Source organism: Syngnathus scovelli, chromosome 2, assembly GCF_024217435.2.
Source record: "Syngnathus scovelli strain Florida chromosome 2, RoL_Ssco_1.2, whole genome shotgun sequence".
NCBI lineage: Eukaryota > Metazoa > Chordata > Actinopteri > Syngnathiformes > Syngnathidae > Syngnathus > Syngnathus scovelli.
The window spans coordinates 13311913-13331467 of NC_090848.1; the positions used below are offsets into that span (position 1 = coordinate 13311913).

A 19555-nucleotide genomic window follows, 5' to 3' on the forward strand; every position below is an offset into this window, starting at 1 on the left:
CAGCAGCGGCGGCAGTCTCCAATGCAGACAGACGCAGGAAATGATATTGCCACACACACACACACACACACCCCTCCCTTGCAGTCACTCCTCTGAGAGCTTCCTTCCGAGGCACACATACACAGCAGTCTGAATCTAAGAAAGTATGACTTTTGGGGCGTGTTTTTACTTTCTGATAATTGGGTTTGAAAGACAATTGGAAACAGCTCAGCTGATGACGGTGAAACAAGTGAAGCCACCCCGAAGCTGTCTAATTTAGTGTCATATAAAACAGGGAATGATTGCTTTGCCTGTTCACTTTGTAGTATTTCTTGAAATGGCGTGTTCATAGGAAAGCTGTAGTTGACTATGGTTTGAATCCTGGTTTGGGGTCTTTCTGCTTGGAGTTTTTCCAAAACCAGATCAGGCTCCACATGTGGCCATTGCTAAGTTGTGTGACATTGTGCCATAAAAGCTAGCGGCACGTAATTAACCTGACATACAATTCAATGTGTTCAGCTCCTGTTACAATAGAAATGGAATAAAATGCATTCCGTCACCAAGACGGAATTGTCCAGCTTGTTGGCTAAGTGGGTGGGTGCTGTACCTTCTAAAATAGTTTCTGTCATGTTCCATAGACAGAAAAGAAATGGAATGGGCGGGCATTTGAATTCAGATTGAGCGGTGGCAGACAGGCAGCCTTACCTAGGTGACATATCAAATCTCCCACTAGATATCAACGTCCCTGGATAAGAAATTTGAATAAGCTCATCTGATTAGATGCATACACGCCACGTCCATCAACAACCGTGTCTGGGCTTCGAAAAAGAACACATTAAAAGCGACTGTGTTGGACGAATGCAAACAACAAATGAGAGGCCATGTTGTTGCATCAATTTGCCAGGGTTCAGATTGTAGAAGAATAATTTGTGCACTATTGAATTTTTATGACATGAGACAACTCTATATGGTTTGAAATGCTGTATGCTGACTCGTCTATTTATTTGGGATTTTCTATGTTAAGACTTGGACCCTTTTAGTGCTCCTCTGGATATTTGGCTGATGTCAAAAGAGGCCGCTTGTTTCGGGGGCGAGGTGGGGCAGTGGTGCCGCTGAGGGGGCTCAGAGGAAGTGAACTCCCAGAGGGGATAGCAGTCCACGTCCTATTTCGTATGCAAGGCAGAGCGCTGGCTCAGGCTGCTGACAGCCAGCCAGTGGACAGGATAACAGCTGGTGGCTGTGCATTTCAATGGCGGCAGAGGGAATATTTCCATCCTCCTTTTGCTGCCCATCAGCAAATGTGACAGTTGCAAACGTCTGCTGCAAATGCTGAATTGACCGTCGTGCAGATTTGATGCCTTATTTTCTTTCCCTTCATTTAGTTTTCCGTGGATATATGTTGTTTTGGTTTTTCCCAAGATGACTGAAAACTCAATCGCGTCTCAAGACCAATTTAAATGAAGTGACAGGAACAGGGAAAGATCTCTCAGTTTTATTTATGTATTTATTTATTTTAAAAGGGTGATACTGCCTGAGTAAGCAACTGTAGTAAAACACACACTACATGTGAAGTGAATTTTGAGAAGCAGGCTGCATGTCCAAAACTGGCTTCTTTGAGTCCGTATTCGGACTGGTTTGCACATAAGGCATAGAGCTTGAACCAAGCTGCACACTTGGGATAGCCAGGCTACCACGTGCCTATTTGTCCATGGACTTAAACAACACGAAGGATAAATGGCTTCCCACCAAGTAATGCATGAAGGCAGCGTTATAGGCAACCATGCATACGAGCTGTCTTGGAATGTGCTGCACGCAAAGCTCAGAGCTCATGCGGTGCTGGAGCAAAGAGCATGGATGGAAATAACGTATTTCCTCCCACTAGGTGAAATCCCCGTCAGAATATTCATAGCCCGCTTCTAACAAACGTATTCAGCTCACAGTGTCTATTCTTAAATCTTCGAAGGACCTTAAGCACGTCTCATCGGGATTATTGTAAAAGCAGCACGGAAGGAAGCACTTCATGACCTGCTCCAGGTGTTGCGTGGAAGAAGAAGCAGCTCTCGCTCAGTCAGATGGTACAATTTGATGACTGGACCGTCCGTCTGTTGGCTTGTGAACAACACTGTCAATTTTTGGTGAGCATTCAATATTGATGGTAGGTTACCGTAGGCGGCGAGGTCCAGCTTGTTTATTTAATGAGTTGCTCTTTGAAATATTCATCGACACACATGGCGCATAAGCCTTGCTATAGCGGCAACAACTCACCACAACATATCGTCTGCTCAACTATTCAGCACGGTGAAGCCGTTTCGACCCTGAAATGCGGACAGCAATCTATGGAAATCACGTACAATTACTTAACATGATTAAACTCCCATCAATGGGTAAAATAATGTAATGCGTAAATGAATAAATCATGTAAACCCCAATGGAAGGGCGTAAACATACATAAAGATGCATCCTTCACACCTACAGAATAATTCAGGCTGATTTAGGGCGGATCAAGTTGTTGTTGCTTGCTATAATTTGAGTTATGAAACGGTCAAATCCTGTATAAAATAATATAAACCATAATAAAATATAATATATAAAAGTATGATGTGTAAAAAAACTGTATAAAATAATATAAAACATAAAAATATGATGTATAAAAATCCTGTGTAAAATAATATAAAATATAATTCATTTGGACTAAAACTGAACATTAATTAACCAACTTTTGTTATTTTGGGGATATTCTTGGGCAAAATGACAGGTTTTCAAGGGAAAAAGCTTCGAGCCACATTCTGCAGACACAACTGCAAACACGTGAAAAACGGCGCACAAGCCATGCCTTTATGAAAAGTAGGTTTTGCCATAATTTCCATTTTACAAGCCTTTAAACCCCCCAAAGCAACAAAATACTGTCTGTTGACTAAACTCTTCAAAATCCCCCCAACTTTTTCGTAGAACAAATTCTTTTGTGTCACCAGACCGTGGCTGACAGCGCAGCATTGATACTTGAAAGGCATCGCATCAGATCTGCTTAGTTTAGCCGAGTAACAATCATCCTTTTGTCTCCTGCTCGGGTGGATTCTGTGCGTCAGCATTCGTCGGCCCCCCCAAAGCTCGCCACTTTGACAGGCACGATACACATCATCTTCAAAATGAATTCCTTCAAGTCGTCAAGCAGGGCTGTGGAAATGACATCAAATGCCACAGACTTTTTGAGATGCAATGGTGTGGCGGTGGGCACTTTTTGCTGCATCAGCCCATTTGACAGCATTGCCCCCCACTGCCCCCGCCCCCACCCATATGTTTAGAAGAGCAGTCAGCAACACGCCACCTTTCCCTCCCCTAATAAAGAGGTGACCCGCTTCACCCTTTGCCTCCATTATATGCCCGGCCCACCAATCGCGTGCTGCTGTTCCTCCCACGAGGCAGATGGCTGTCTGAACGGCGCACACAGTCGCATGCACGCACACAAAATATTACCCAACAAATTAACATTCACTGGCAGTGTGACGTCATGTTGAAGTTGCACGTAGATGTGTGTCAGATTAATATTGTCTTGTATTTACCGTACAAAAAACATCGAGGGAACGTCTACATGTCTAAATCATCACGTGCCTCGTTGGCTGTGTGATTGCGCATCAGTCTAGTCTAGTGTATTATTGGTGTGTGTGTGTGTGTGTGTGTGTGTGTGTGTGTGTGTGTGTGTGTTCGCCGCCTGGATCAGCTGTTGGAGCTGTAGCGGGAGATTAGCATGAGCTCACTGCCTACTCATTTCCATCCCCATCTGCCTGTCTCCCACAGTCATGCAGTCTTACCCCCCTGCCCCCAAACCACGCACACTCCCGCACATACGTAAACACACACACACACACACTACAGTCAATGTGTAGCGCAATATCCGCCTGGAACAATCCCCCCCATCATGTCATGTCACAATCCAGTGATCCGTGCCAGACTGTGTGGACAACACTCCCACGGATGGGCAGTTTTCTTTTAAGGGCATCTCTTCAGTCGAGTCTAATTTTGGAACCGGCAGGTAGATACAGTACGAGCAAGTTAATGCTAAAATACGCTAATCTCATTTCAGTCCGTCCTGACTCGATTCCTCGAGGACAAAGCTGCCAAGTCAACCTTACAGCTTTGCAAAATCCCCCTCAAGTCAAGTGGATGGGTTGTTGCTTGGTAGACAGTCCCTTAAATACTGTTCATCACTTATCCTTTAGCGTATGCTTTCATTTGGTGAAGAAATATTGAGGCCATCATCTTAGCAGCTTCTTTAAAGGGATGACACAGTAAGTGGGTCTCACTGGTTTTGACTCAGCCCTGTGGAGTGGGCAACTCCCAGGAGCTCGGGGAGGTATTGTTTGGAGAGAACTTGGTGGGGCTGGGCGAGTATCTCCTCACTGACTGGTTATTCTCACTCCTTTTGTGTTCGGTATCAGCTGTGGCTCTACGATTGTTAGACAGATAGAGGTGATGACCCGCCCCCCTACCCCTGGGCGAGCAGAGCTCCCAAAGCACCTCAATCATGGCCCACTGCCCATTGTTTGTCTCACCCCTCCTCCATTCTCACTATTTGCTTCTTTTCCTGGAAGCATCATGCTTTCCTGCATAGACAAATAAAGTCAAAAAAAAGCTTCAACATTTCCAGGAAATGTATGAAATGGAGTCGGACCGCTTTGCAAAAAGACTGTCTTTATTTTGGAGGTTATACAAATGTTTTTGTAATAGTGTTTTGCAGTTTTAAAGTGTTTTAATCTAATTGATGCATTCAACCGCATTGTTGACACTACAGCTGGTCGTCTCTTTTCACAAGACCCCAACCCCCCAATCAGGAGCATGTATTTTACACACCCACAGTTTCTGTCAAGATGGTCTCGATTGCGATAAGCGGGTTAATCTTAAACAGGATTTATCAGGAGCTGCCTTAATGATCCATTAAAACATTGTCCTGAACGCTGACAAAGGCATCATAGCCTTTCTTTGTCATAAGTGCACTAATAAAAGTAGTGATTTTGAAGTACCTTCCAGAAACCTTAAGTAAAATTCTGTCTGATGATAAACGGTTCATTGAATCTGCCTGGACAGAAAAAGAAAACAACCTGAAGTCACTTTAGCTGTAGCTTTGCAAACAGTTCAAATGTGTGCAAAAAATGCATGCACATTTTTGGGGCTTCTTGTTGGGGCTAACGATGGCATTTTTCAATTTCGGTGCGGGAAACAACAATTGATAATCATGTTAACATCTTTCCATCATCCTGCCTGAGAATTCCTCTTTTTAGTCACATATCTTTTGAATGAATACGTCTCAGCCACGCTTTGAACGACGAAGCAGCTAAGCAGATGTTAAATAAAATAACACCCTGAAAGGGGAATCCCCAGCCCCACCCCTCCCCCGTTTTGTCCTATACCTGCCTTCTTGGGTTCCAGAAGACGCCAATGTATTTGTCTAAAATCCTATTCTATTCTACCTATCCATAAAATACATGCCCTCATTTTCTCCAGTCAGCTTAGTTCTCCTCCAGACCAAACAATAGACTTCTTCATGGCCGTGGCGTATAATTAATGTAATTGTAGATGTCGAAGACAAGGTAATGTGCAGACTGCGTAACCACCAACCAACCGCCTTCATCCCAATGCGAGCACAAAGAAGTTATTCTCAGCATCCTCCTTCAAAGAAACTCCTCCAAGGCCGTCTTGAGCAGTCGGACATCTGTTTGTATAAAGCCGACTGCCATTTATATACGTCTGCTGTCATGGTGTGTGTGTGTGTGTGTGTGTGGCGGGGGGGGGGTTGGTTTGGACAAGCTGACTTATCCCATGTGACCTCTAGAGTCTTCTCAAAGGGCTCATCTGTCTGCCCTGTTTCATTATCTTCCAACACACATGCACATAGACACATGTGTGTGCACACATGCAAAGGTCAGTGATGCAGCTGAACCTTGCCACACCGCTGCTACACCCCCCTTGCATTTCTTCCAGCCCCCTCCCCTCCCCATCCCCCAATTCCTTCGCTCCAGTCATGGCAGGCTCTGTCTGCATGTCTCTGCAGAGGAAAAAACAAAACTATCGTATTTTACTCAACGCCATCGAGCTTTTTTGGCATCACAACACGCAGCTGACAATTCTTCCTGGTAGCGGCTGCATTTCCACGTGCTATAATCACGAGTCAGCAAACATCCGTTCACATCTGGCCCAGACGGACTTTAACCAGAGTTGAGACCACATCAAGGTCCAAGATTGAGAGCAGTGATTTAGCTTCATTTTCCCCGCAGGGACTTTGGTGTTCTGGGAGGAAACCGAGCCAGGAGGTGCTGTTTAGTCTTGGCCCAAGGACAAATCTTGAGGTGTTATGTCTCGCTGTCTCCTTGTTTTCATGAACCGGTGACTTCCCCTGTGTCACGCCGCCTCCCCAACCCTGCCAGAAGCTCACATCTCAAGCGCTTCCACTGTCAGTGGCACTCAGGAAGCAGCGTGAAACATCAGATTCAACTTCCTGCAGCAATCAATACCATCTCCACTGCACCCACACGATGCAGTCAGTCGCTCTGCTCACACTTTTAGAAAGACTTCAAAACCAACAGCTGGATTAGACACTTTCCATATATTTGTTTTAATGATTTGCTGTCAGTGTCCTTAATCAATCAACCGGACGATATCGTGTCAGCTAAGCACTTAGTGTGGCAGCATGTCAGTAACCGAGAGCAAAGTCATCGTGTCAAGGACAGAAATTTTGCAAAAACAACCCCAAAAATATTTGCTTTTCGCTCTGGCTCATTGTAAGGACAATGAACAACAACCAAATAACACAATGTCAAAGAATTCTCATTAGCGCACAATGTCACTGCTCTCCCCCTTTGTGAATTCTCATTCCACATGAATCTTCCCATCATTTGTTGCGGGTAAATTGATGACTTTATGGATCAGCCAGTGATTCGGCCATTGCTCCTTCCTTCTTTCCTCCCCACGGCAGTAATGAAATGATAGATCTTTGATGTTGATGGAGGCAGAAGTGAAGGGATGACCTCACAGCCACCTAATCACCGCAGAGGGACAAGCCGGCGGCTAATGTGTCCATTAGCCTTCCCTCCGACGGAGGAGAAACCAGGCGAGCTGTGAGAAAGAGATGCGGTGGGAGAAAGCTAGAAGGGAGGATGAGAAACTTGACAGCATCGCTTTGGTCCCTTGACACACTTATGCTTTAACTCAACTCAATTTGATCTACGTACTGTTTATTCAAAATCTTATTCAAGGACACTTTAGCTCGGAGTTAATATAATAATAATAATTAATAATGATGATAATTGTAATAATAATGATAGTAAATGGCAGATAAAAATACAAGCTAAATGAAAATCTTCCTAGATGTTATTTGTCATTTTCAGTTCAAGTTTTACCGTTAAAATAATTTGAACCGTCAAAACCACAGACCTCTTGATGTCAATTTTACATCTGTTATATAGAGTTAAAGCCAGCCCAAAGAAGTCAGTAAAAGTCTGAAAATGATATCGATTGCCAAGCTGAGCGATTGTAAAATGCTTGCGAAATCCGATAAAGTTGGACAAGCAGCAGACCTCTTTCTGGTTCCAAGGCCCTCTTCTCTCCCTCCCTTTTCCCTTTCGAAACCATGTGATTGGACTACTGAGTTAAAACTCTCCCTCCTTCTCTACGTGTCTCTTTCGCACTTACTCAGCTCCCAGAGTTCAACAGTGGAACAAAACGTCCGGCTTGGAAGTGGAAAGTGCCAGTGCGTGCTGGCCGGCCAACTTGATTTTGAGGCTTCCCAGCATTGAACCAATGGGCCTCTTTGTGCTCTGCCTTCACAAAGATATACACCACTCCGAAATACAACAAAACAAACAACAAGCACTTCTAAAAATGCAGGTGGGGACTGACTGAATTCATCCTGGGTCCAATGCGGGGAGGTTACAAATAAAACCTAATGAATAAGACCAGGAAAAACAGGAAGAAAGTTTTCAGTGTGAAGTAAAAAGGTCCCATGTGGTTGACTTGCCTCATTTCCCGCATCACAACATTTGGACAACAACTTCTAATCCAAGTTCACTATATCCATTATCGCAACCTTATTACATTTCTAAATTATTCCTAATGGGGGTGGAAAAAATGAGTCTTCATAGTTTTGTATTTTCATAACCTCAACACAACTGTGCAGACGTTATATATATATATAAATGATTGTAGTTTCCCAGATTGATTGTTTAATTACTCAAAAACTGCTGACTCTGTTTTTTTTTTTTTTAATTAGAAATAACGAAAAATCCCATCATAAAGAGACACTATCTGGCATATTACCACTGCTCCGAGTGGGATTTATTGACTCGGAATATGTTTGTGTGTCTTCATACAGTTGTGCTAATGAACTTTGAGCCTCATTATGAGGCCTTCGCAGCCGTCTGCGATAGTGGAAGCATTGATGTTGTTTTCTGCCCTTGACCAAACAACCTACGCGTTTCCACCCTGAACTCTTGACTTTACAGCCTCACACGCGAGTTGCACGGGCCACCTCATTGTTGACTGCCGGCCGCGTGCAGGGTGTGTTGAACAAAGTCCCATTCAGGACTCGCTTTTAGAAAAAGCAAAGAGGTCTTTCAGAGACAAGCTTAAAAATATATTTTGTGATGTTTGTGCTACGCGCGGCAGCCAGCAGTCAAACCACTGATGTTTCTATTTCAGTCTGATTAGGCTGATTGGGGAGGGTGGGGGGGGGGGCTCGGCGTTGATGCTGCAGACAGTCAGACACCACCGTGGCATCGAGAGAGGCAGGGAAAAAGCGATAATGGATTGACTTTAGAGTGTGTTACAAGGTGCCAGACAGTCTCTCGCTCTCCCTCTCTCCCTCAAAGTGGGCTAGCCCAAGCATTAAGAGGCTGGCTGGCTGTCTTCCTTTCATGCTTGGAGAGAGCTGAAGCATTAAGTGAGAGAGACCAGTGGCTAGTGTGAGTGTGTTTGTGCTCATGAGCCTAATGCACTGCCTCCACGCGGCACACAGCTAGCTTCCCGGCCCTGCATTATCTATCCCAAATGCTGCCACTGCTGCTGTGATTGGAGCGCTAATGTGGTTGCTAAGCAAATGCAGTCATCCTGGACTAAATCAGAATGGGAAAGACTGCTTCCTGGCTGGTTGGCTGGTGGGCTGGGCCTCAGCTAACATGACTCACTCACACACATAACACGCACATGCACAGCAATAGTTATTGCTGTGGTTCATCTAGATGAACCACGGAAATTTGCGACGTTAGTGTGTTTACTTGACAAATTCAAAGTTGTCTTTTATAATAGAACCCGCCAACCACAACTGCAATGTTAAAACGAGCTAAACTTCTGATTTAAATAGATGAGACAACTCTAGTATAGTTCATTAAAATGCAGCAAAGCGATTCTTTTTGAGACAAAAATGTTGACATTTGAAAATGGCCTAGCAGCTGAAAACAATTCCAATACCAAATTTTAATGATGCAACATTAAACATGCACAAACTTTTGCCAGCTTTGTGAACATGCAAACAAACATTCTTTATAAATGAACACCCCAAAATCAGTTATCTGGCCTGGACCTGAGGGGTCCAAACATATTTCAGGGGGACCAGTGCCCCCATGCCCCCCGCTTCCCCTGCTCTGCCCGTATCCATTATCCCATTGAAATTAAATTTCAACAGTTTAACAATCTCTAGTGGAAATTAAATTATCTCTGCAATTCAGAAAATAGCAAAATTTTGAACCCATCAATATAAATAGTGACATGTTGATTAGTCTAGCCAAAGGCATTGCCTGCACTCTGGTTACCTATCAGCCCGCCAGCCGCCAGCTCTTATTTCCGGTAAAGTGAGACGGCAGCTCGGGCTCAACTGTCTGTCCGAGAGGCCGAAGACGGGGGAGGGCTCGGGGTTAAGGGTTGGATCCTGAACGTGGCTTTAATTAGAGCAGCAAGCGCTAAGGTTACCAGTCAGCAAACACACGTTCTTGTTAGAAGACCTGAGAGGCCTTGGCCCAACAATTAGCCTGTGCTGAAGTCAAAAGGTTGTGTTGCGTAGAGCCCGGAGGTACAAACATGGATCCACTTTCAACATTTTTGCGGTAGCATGGGCTTCGGTCTCGGCCCTGAGAGCAAAAGTATCATCTACTTTTAGCTTCACACTCTAAGTGTCACATTTTCTCACCTCATGCCCAGACTGTTGGCTCAGTTTAACACTTGAGTGAAGATTTTACTAACACATGCAAACATTGTCATTAAAAAACACTTTCAATCGTTTTACCGTCCTGTAAGTCAGGATCACTGATTAGCAGCGTGGATGAATTTGGCGAGCTCATTTTTCCCCAGCCAGACTAGCTTTTAAGCTGTGGTGGGAAAAAAAAAGCAAAGCAAGCCCGAAGAAGTGCGCTCTGCTGTATGAGCTGTGACGAAGGCCTCGTGTGGGCCTGACCTGATTCCAGCAGAGCATCGCGTGCCTGACCAGAGCGTCTCTCTGTTCCTGTCCTCTCTTTCTCTTTCTCTTTTGCATCCACCCATCCAACGCACTCACTTGCCCACTCTCCCCCTCACTCATCCATTCTTCTCCCTCTCTCTTTCTCCCCACATTACAGTGTGACTCACCACCCATGCTGCTCATTTCACTTGAACACACTCTCTTTTGCACACACACACGTGCTCCCACTCACGCTCCCACACACACACACACTGGCTCTCCGGGCCCACCTTTGTAGAAACTAAATGAACGATTTCACAGGAGCTGTGCAAGAGACAAAAAGAAGGGTCACTATGTTTTAGTGCTCAAGAAGAGTGGAGTATTTGTATGCTGAGGATTTTACAGAAGATTAAAGCAACATACCAACTGCGAGGACAAATGCTTGGAATCATATCTTGATAGAGTTATATGAGAAATGATTATCAATTAGTTTCTTGTTACGCCCCCATAGGAAGAAAACCTTCCAACTCTCAAGCACCATTATAAATCGGACCATTTATCTATGAAATTGTTGTAAGTACACAGAAAGAAATAACTAATATTATTTTTATAACTTTGATAGAATAGTTTTTTCTTCAACAGAAACGAGTTAATCAATTTGCCAGAAAAAAAAAGTGACTGCCACTACAACCTACTGTAGTGGATGCGCAATTACAATGCTTACACATTTCACAGTATCCTGATGCACATTTGAGATTGCATCTAATTGGTCAATCAGACAAAAACATGCAATCTCGTACGAAAATATAAATCCCTTGCACGACTTTGCGATATGCATGTTGCACGTGCCTTTATCACGATGACCATTTTTTTTTGCCGTATATTGTGCATCCCTAATATCATATTCAATGAGTCTTGAGGCCCCAGTTAAACTTGCCAAGTTGCCACTGGAAGGACGCCAGCATGAAGCGGAGGGCGTGAATATTCTGTCACGATTCATGTTTCACTGGGCAGGTGGAAGGATCGTGTGTGTGTGCGTGTGTGTGTGTGTTTTGGAGCAGTAATCGGCGGCGGCAGTAGATTTTTCAGCATGCTAAAACATGTCCACACATAGTCACCAATGACGGCGATTGTTTTTAAGCAAAAGTCCTCCATTCGTAAACATCTTCAATTTTGCAAGCAAGCAAGAACAGCCATGTGCTTCACATACACAAACAGTCTCCGAGTGTTGCAACTTGAAATAAAAGAAGCGGCACTACGGTCCAGTTCTTGAGTTGCGTCTGTGCTCTGCCTCATTACAAACAGCCAAGCATTCAGGAAAGAATCCCTAACCCTTCGCCCCCCTCCCCTTCATCTTTCAGAGATCCTGTTGTTGGGAGAGATGATCCAAGGCCTGTCTTCCCCAATTACCCAGATGTGGGCCTCTATCCCTCTCTCTAATCCCCCTTTCCCTCTCTCTTTCTTCCCTTTCGGTCTTGTGGTTAAGACACAAAAAGATAGCAGGGCGGCTTCGGCATTGTTTGTGAGCCTTATGTAAGGGTCATTAAGGTTCATACTGTAAGGATTCCGTCTAATCCCGCTGCTTTCCATCTACTCGTCTTTGAAATATAGCGTAATCATCAGAGCACAGCATACCTCCATATGTTGCGAATTGAGATGTAGCAGAATGGGGGAACTGCTTTACCATAACCTTAAAATGACATCGGTGAAACACTCATTTCCATAAGTGGACACAAAGGGAAGCAACAGGTAGCTGCTTCAAATTCAGAAAAATCCCGTTAATGTGGAATTAAAATCAAGACAGTGAAAACTAAATAATCACACAGGTCTATATTTAAAGCTGGCTTTATGGAGATGGGACATAGAATGTGGCAGCAGAATTTTTTTCCACCCACAGACTTTCACCTTGGACGACACCTAATAAAAGTTTATTGCTTTGGAAGATTTAGACCTTTCTCTTCTTGTCTGCTTGCTTGCATTTCTCACATTTGAGCGTCATTTCCAGCCTGAAGTTTTCTTTATATTATTTATATTTATATTTATAAATTATATATATATATATATTTACTTAATATATATTTATTATTTCTTTATATATACATATATATATATAGATAGGTCAGCGGCACCCAAAAATAATGACACAGCTACCAAGTGGAAATATTTTGCCCAAATGGTGGTCTGGTGGCTTTGTGCACGCTAGCAAACAAAATCAGATTCACGTGACGCTTTTTTTTACAGGTGAGCTTTTCGCACCATCGTCTAAGTGGGCAACCTTATGAGGCCGGCCGACCAATGCCGGTAAGGGAGGGGTTGGGTAGGACAGGCTGCCACCAGTGCTGCGTCTTTAAAAACTCTCCCCAAGCTGCTTTTCAGATTACCAGGCCTGCAAACTAGGTAATCGCCCCTCAGCACGAAGGGGCTTATATAGCAACTGCAAAGTACACACAATTCATTTCCAGCGCCACCTCTCCCTGCTCGCCGCTTTAATCCGATTCTTGCTTTTTCTGTTTTGTTCTCGCTGGTATGCGAGTGGGTGCTGTTGTTTACTGCCCATTTGTATTGCGATACACTTACGGCTTTTGTACGCGCAAACCACGTTTCCGCTTTTGCGTGGTGGCACCGGATTCCAATACAAGACGTACACAAAGTTCAAGAAAATGTTGAACGCAAATTATAAATTAAAAAACACAATATATTTACTACGTCTTGAAATGTTGACACTTGCAGCACAGGGGGTTCGTTTTGGCGCACAGGATGGTGGAAAGTGAGCCAACAAATAGTGGGTAGGCAGGCATTACATTTTCCTTCTGGAGCCAAGGCCCCCCCCCACGATATTGTTTTGCATTGCAACACAGGAGAGCTCCAAATAATTGCACACGCAGAGAGCTATTGCTTTTAAAGCAGCATCACATGTGACGAGAAATCCATCATTCCGCTTAATATACGAGTCAAACTAATACAGTTGCAATGCAGTTTTTGAAACATTTCAAAGCCACTGCTCAATTAGAAAAAACAACCAGGAAAAAGTGAGCTTATATTCTTTCTGCTGTGTTGTGGAGACAACACCCCCTTCGTCAACGTTCCTTTCTCAGCTCATATGCTTCCCATCAGGCAAAGTGATCTGCATGACGTCAGTGTGTACGTGTGTGTGGTGTGAGTGCATGGTGAATGGCAGCGAAAGCAGCCCTGCTTTCCAGATGTGAGAGGGAGGGGCGGGAGAGGGGGGATATGGAGAGCAGGATGGACCAAGGCGAGCGTGAGCTACAAACTGTAATGGAAAAACACTTGCCCCCGTCCTTTCCATTAGTTTTGCCATCAGTGTAGGATGCACCGTGTTCTCATTTCTTTGCCAACAGCCAAGCCGGACACACCAGTTTCTTCATTTGCGAGGAATCCGTTATATAAATACGACGAGTCCTTCCTTCCTCGTGCTTAAATATTTTGGCCTTCTTCAGAACAAACACTCCTCTCACTAGCGTCTCAACCAAAATAGTGACGGCTTCCAGTGAAGCCCAAAAAATATTCTGCGAGCGTGTTATTCAACCTGACCTCTCAATGACCTCGCTTGGGCCGGGACGCTTTGGCCGTTAAATGTGAGAAGGGCAGTGACCTCTAGTCATTAAATGACATTTGGCGCAATGAAGCCTTTGAATGCTCCTCCCTTGATTACTTCTCAAGACAGTGTTTGTTGAGTCAGTCCAAATTTCCAACACAGTTGAGCCACTGTGTCTCTTGGTGGTTCAGTAAAGACGTCGTGAGGGGTTTGGGGCGATATGTGAGGTCAGGAGGGTTCATCGCTTTCTATGACACCTTGAAATTGCCTTTTATTTTTCCAATGGCATAATTAAGGAGTGAATGACATCCAAGTCCAACAGACACATTTTTGTGCTTTTTGACACATCAGAAAAAAAATACAATATCCTCCAGCGGAAAAAAAAAAAAAATTCAAATGACTTGATGAGAGTTTGTGTTTGGAGCCTTGTTGTTTTAGACTGCAGCTTTATATGGCTCCAGGGTCAAGCGGTCAGCGTTTTACAGGGGTGGAGGCTAGTTCACAGGCAGCTCATGCCCCTCTCATGGCATCTGGCACTCATAAAATCAACCAAGACTGACTTTTGGACTGTTTAATGGGAACCTGTGGGTCTGATCACGACTAGTTTGGTCCCTTACGTCACACTTTCTTGTAGAGGTCATGTGTTTTCTTTTTTTCCTCCCGTTTTGTTTATGCGCATAATTTCCGTCCTTCCTTCAGCAATTGTTGAGTTCAAGTAGCAGAAAAGATGGCGTTGCAGTAGATGACATGGCTGCCGCATTCAACTCTAATCAAATTCCTCATTTTCGATTTGCAATTTTATTTGCTCCCAAGAGAGTGTAAAAGTAATTCAGTAATGAGCTGGTAGCCTGCGCAACGAGGCAACAAATGGAAAACTTGAAACAAACACCAGTGCCAAGCTGATTGGCCCATTTAAATATGGTGGAGTGAGGAGTTGATTAAAAGCATTAGCACTGCTTGGGCCCTCAAATACAAGTACAAAACAGTTCTAGTTGGAAGAAATAACATTAAACAGCGCTCCCTGAACACAACAAAATCCAGAACCAAGAAAAACACTTATGTCAGCAAGCAAGTACTCTATCAGACAAGAATTAGATAACACCCCCATCCCTCTGCACTTGTGAACTTGGAGCTCCTTTTTCATTTTGGACACCTCCTCTGCTGCTTTCTAGTGGAATCACTTCCACATGCAGCCAAATTCGGTAGACATGACAGATAAGACAGTGAGAAAGGAAACTTTGGAGTATTCTCAGTGCCACTCCATATGACATCCCCAGCAGCTAATAGGTCACAGATAGTAACTTCCATTCTCAGCCTCAAAACACATCGGTGATAACGATGGCATCATTTGTTGAAGCGTGGCGTCTTCTGGCTCCTCCGAGCTGCCGTGTGTCCCGCAAAAGGAATTCAGAGACTTTCCAAGCAGAACAAATTTGACCAGTCAGACATAAGGAGATTCCTGCAGAGGAGATGACTGGAGTCTGCGGCCTTCCAGAGAACGAAAAAAAAAAAAAAAAGCTTAAGGACAGTGCTTTTGTCACAATTACGGCTAATCCCTTTAGCTGCAGAGAAAGTGAAGACCCCCTGCGAGCCCGCTCTCACCCAGGGGGGAGCTATGTGGAGGGAAAAGCCAAGCTTATGGAGGAGGGGGGGCTTCCCCCAAGCCACCCCCCTCCCCCTCCTAGGAAGGGAAAGTCAGAAACTATCATCTGTCTTTTGTCTTTGCAATCATCTACTCTTTCAAATGAAAACGTGCCACTTTACGGCTTGGCTCTGAAACATGTTAAGCGGAGAGACATTAGCCAGACCAATCCTGTTATGAGCATCAGCATAAGGGAGAGGGGGGCGATGGGGGGTGCAACAGGGGTGGGCACAATCTTCTTAAGTGATTAATCACCATGTGAAAGTGAGACCAACGGAGGGATTTGGCCGCCTCAAAACATCAAGCACCCTCATTTTGCTATTGTTTCTCAATTGTACGCATTATGCATCCAATGTTTCTCAAAAATAGACTTGACTTTTTCCACTTGACATTTTTAAAGCGCCTTGTGGTAGTTACTTGTCGAGACTTATGAATTCATATCTGTACAAGTTTATCCTCTACAAAAAGGAAGGAAAACTGCTTTTGATGAAACACAACTACAGCAAAAATAGATTTTTGAGTGTGGAAAGCAAAAAACATCCTTACTGCGTCATGTGATGGAGGGAAAGAACATCTTTTGGTTGCCTTCAGCTATGTGCATAGAAAGATGTCGGTGGGGCTCGGTGAAGAAAACTGGAAAAATGAGGAAGCGGGCTATATTGCACTGGAGGTCGTGACCTCTCCATGGATAAGATAGGCCTGACTGATTTAGTTGCGTTATGTGCTCTGTATGTTGGCAGCTAATCCATGTAGCTGCCTTCACCCCGTATGTATGATTTATCGCTGAAACTCACGCATGTAAAGGTACAGTGTGTGAGGATGTTTGGCGAACATATTAATCAGGTTGAAGCTTACCTGAAGCAGATAGTTCTGTCTTCTAATAGGTCAAGAATGAATTTGAATTTTTTAATGTTATTTTTCAATTTGACCTGCTGCATAGAATCTTGCACATTACGGACTGCAATTTAAAGCTATGATGTTTCAGAAAAAATATCCACCTCTTGCTGAACCTACCCTTTAATTCCTAAATATTATGATGATGATAATGATTATTATTTCTATTTTTATTATTATTGTTGTTGTTGTTATAATTATTTTCTATTATTATTATTAAAACTTGGTGTGCTTGAGAAACAAATTAGGGCAGATTTGATAGAAAAATAAAAGCTACCATTGATTGAGACTGAGATCCATTTTACGGTTATGAGAATGATGATAAGAAACACGAGACAGATGGATAGATAGATGCCTAAATGTCATTTATATAATTACATTTAAATCTTACAGACCATTTCCATGCTTCTACTAAACAAGCCTCTTTCTTTTCTTCTTCCATGGTCCTCGGGCATGTTCCTGGTGTTGCTGATCGATAGGTGAGTGTCCTTCTCTCCCTTACTTTCTAGCTAGCCCGGGATGTCTTCTCACATTTTCCCACTGCTGCAGTCTCGACACTATGTGAGATGTAGCAGCAGCTGTCCATTTTCACCTTGATACCACATTACGCATGCTTCCACAGACACTGCTGTCTTTCACACGATGCTACTTCACTCTGGCACGGCAATTTATAGTCTGGCTGAGATACTCTCACTACATGTAGACTTTTTGGTAATTGTGCGTTTGGAGTGACAATCGTTGAAATTTTCGTGCTAGTTTTTGGAGCGTTGGGAGGAAGGGTGTGGTAGGTACTTCAACCACCGTAACAGAGCAATGTGGCTTTAAGCAGAATGGCTGACGGCCACAGGCGACGGCGAGGGTGTAACCGCACAGCAGTGGTGCATTCTGCCACCGACGCGTCCGCACAGTCAGGTTTCGCCTCGTTCAGACTTATTCCTCCACGCAATGAGAACGTTTAGTCAACGGCAACTTTCACTTCCGTTCGCCCTTTTGTTACCTTTGAGCGTCTTCAATTTTGCGAGGTTAAGTATTGTCTGCACTAGTGCGTGCACTCGTCTTCATTTTTGCCACAAATTGTTTCACGTCATACTTGCATATTAATATTCCTAGCACATTGAGAAATGTGTAGTCTTGCCGTGAAAATCGGTTGCACTCTCCATTTCCTTCAATCAAGTGGCAAAATCTCAGTAACAAATTCTCTCTCTTGCTTATGAGTCAATTTGTACACAAAGCATCCTCTACTTTCCCATATTAAATACAGATGATGTGTAAAGAGATTTGCATAAATAAGAATGCTATTTTCCCCTTGCAAATTGTTTGTCAGCCATGTCCTACATAGATATTTACATTGAAATTGCCAAGCTATCCCAATTAAGAGTGAAGGTTGTTTGTCACACAACAGTCGTGGCTGTTTCCCAACAAAGCCATAGTCATCCACCTTCAGGTTATAATACATCTTTTGCAAGATGAGGAGAACTGGGTGAGGGGAAGGAAATGGAAAGATTTGAGGTCAAAGGTCAAGGGAGGTCTTTTTTATGTGTGCCATTGCACGAGTCTCCTCTTCAAAATGCAAATGAGTCTTATAGTGTGGTCACTACAATCCCACAAAAGGGCAGAGAGGTCACGTCTTGCTCCGAGGCAAAAACCGTGACAGAGAAGACGTGATATTGACAAATAAAAATGGCTTAGCGCTATTCAAATGCTTATTAGCCTCATCGAGTGGCAAGTGTTCATACATAAAGCAACAAAACTTTTCCAAAGCTATGTAGAAAACCTTGTGCAGCGTTTGGAGTGCACATGTAAGTAAAGCTAAGAAAACAGTAATTTGCCAGATCCAGTATAAATCTGTTTCCAGATTTTAAGACAGAGAGCTTTGGGCCTACAAACACACACGCACACACACATTAATGCTTATCTAACACACATGTTCATGTCACACAGGTATATACGACATACGTGCGGCTATTCCCTGAGGTGGCCTTTCGCTCCAAATAGTGTGTGCGTGTGTGTGTGTGTGTGTGTGTGCACGCGTTTGCAATATATGTCTGCGTGTATGTGGTGGACGGCACGGCACGGCACGCCCTTGCAGTTTTCTCCATCACTCAGATTCCATTAATTTTTAATTGGTTTCTCCGCCCAGCGCACATTAGCTCTACTTTGGTTCGTGAGCAGAAAGGAAGTGGAGATGGAGAGACATGGCTGAAGGAGAGGGAAGGAAATGCGGGAGGGATGGGTTAGGATGTGCAAAGACAGAATGAGATGAGTGCTAAGGGAAATCAAATGGAGGAGGGGAAAGAAGAGAAAGCGGTGGCGAGAAGTACTACCGCAAGCCAGATTGGACACGAGCCGCCGCCACAAAGTCTTTTGACAAACCCCATCCGACTTTTCCAGTTTCCCGTTGCTCTTCCTCCCATCCTCCCTCTCTCACCTCACCCATCCTTTTCTGTGTTGCATCCCATTGTCTGCTTTATCGCTGTTGGTGAATAAATGAAAGGGAAAGCATAGCCAGCCTTTGATGGGAAACAGTAGTTTCAGCACACTCGGCGGACCTCTTCCACAGGGCTCAGACCGCAGCCCCCCCACCCATGAAACATCAAAAGCAGAGGCCTGAACAAGGTGCACCGCCAGCAATGTCACATTGCTTCACGCTTGTTTAAAGCGGCAGAACATATTTCCACGGTCATTGTGGCCCTTTTCTTTGGCCTGCGGTCTACATGAAGGCGAATGGCTTTGCGGTCGTGGTCACTCCGATTATTGGTGCAAAACTGGAATAGCATTCGTCCAGAATATTGATCAGATGTAACTGCAAATCGAGAGAGTAATCAGCAGTGTTTCCACCATGTAGCTGGAAGTTTGCACCAACTCGGCAGCTGTGAGAGGGCGTGGATAAGCTGTGTAGCTCTGTGCCTGCCACTTTGAGAAACAAGACTGAACACTACTGTTGAGCAGCCGCAGAGAGTGAGCGAGAGAGAGGGAGGTGGGTATTAGTGGAGGGAGAGAGGGAGGGAGGGAGGGAGGGGAAGGGTGGGAGGAGAGGCGTGAGGATGGAACAGCTGCAGTCTGGGAT

General features: G+C 44.2%; 1 protein-coding gene across 2 annotated transcripts in view; it reads left to right on the top strand.

Moving 5' to 3' along the window:
- Positions 1 to 19555, top strand: part of skia (v-ski avian sarcoma viral oncogene homolog a) — a 47222-nt gene that overhangs the window by 3353 nt on the left and 24314 nt on the right. Inside the window, exon 2 of one of the 2 annotated variants that reach the window (XM_049752309.2) lies at positions 12638 to 12697. The exons of the other annotated variant lie outside the window; for it this stretch is intronic. Coding sequence (XP_049608266.1) covers positions 12638 to 12697 — 60 coding nt within the window. The remainder of the gene's footprint in view (positions 1 to 12637; positions 12698 to 19555) is intronic. 2 annotated transcript variants of the gene reach the window in all.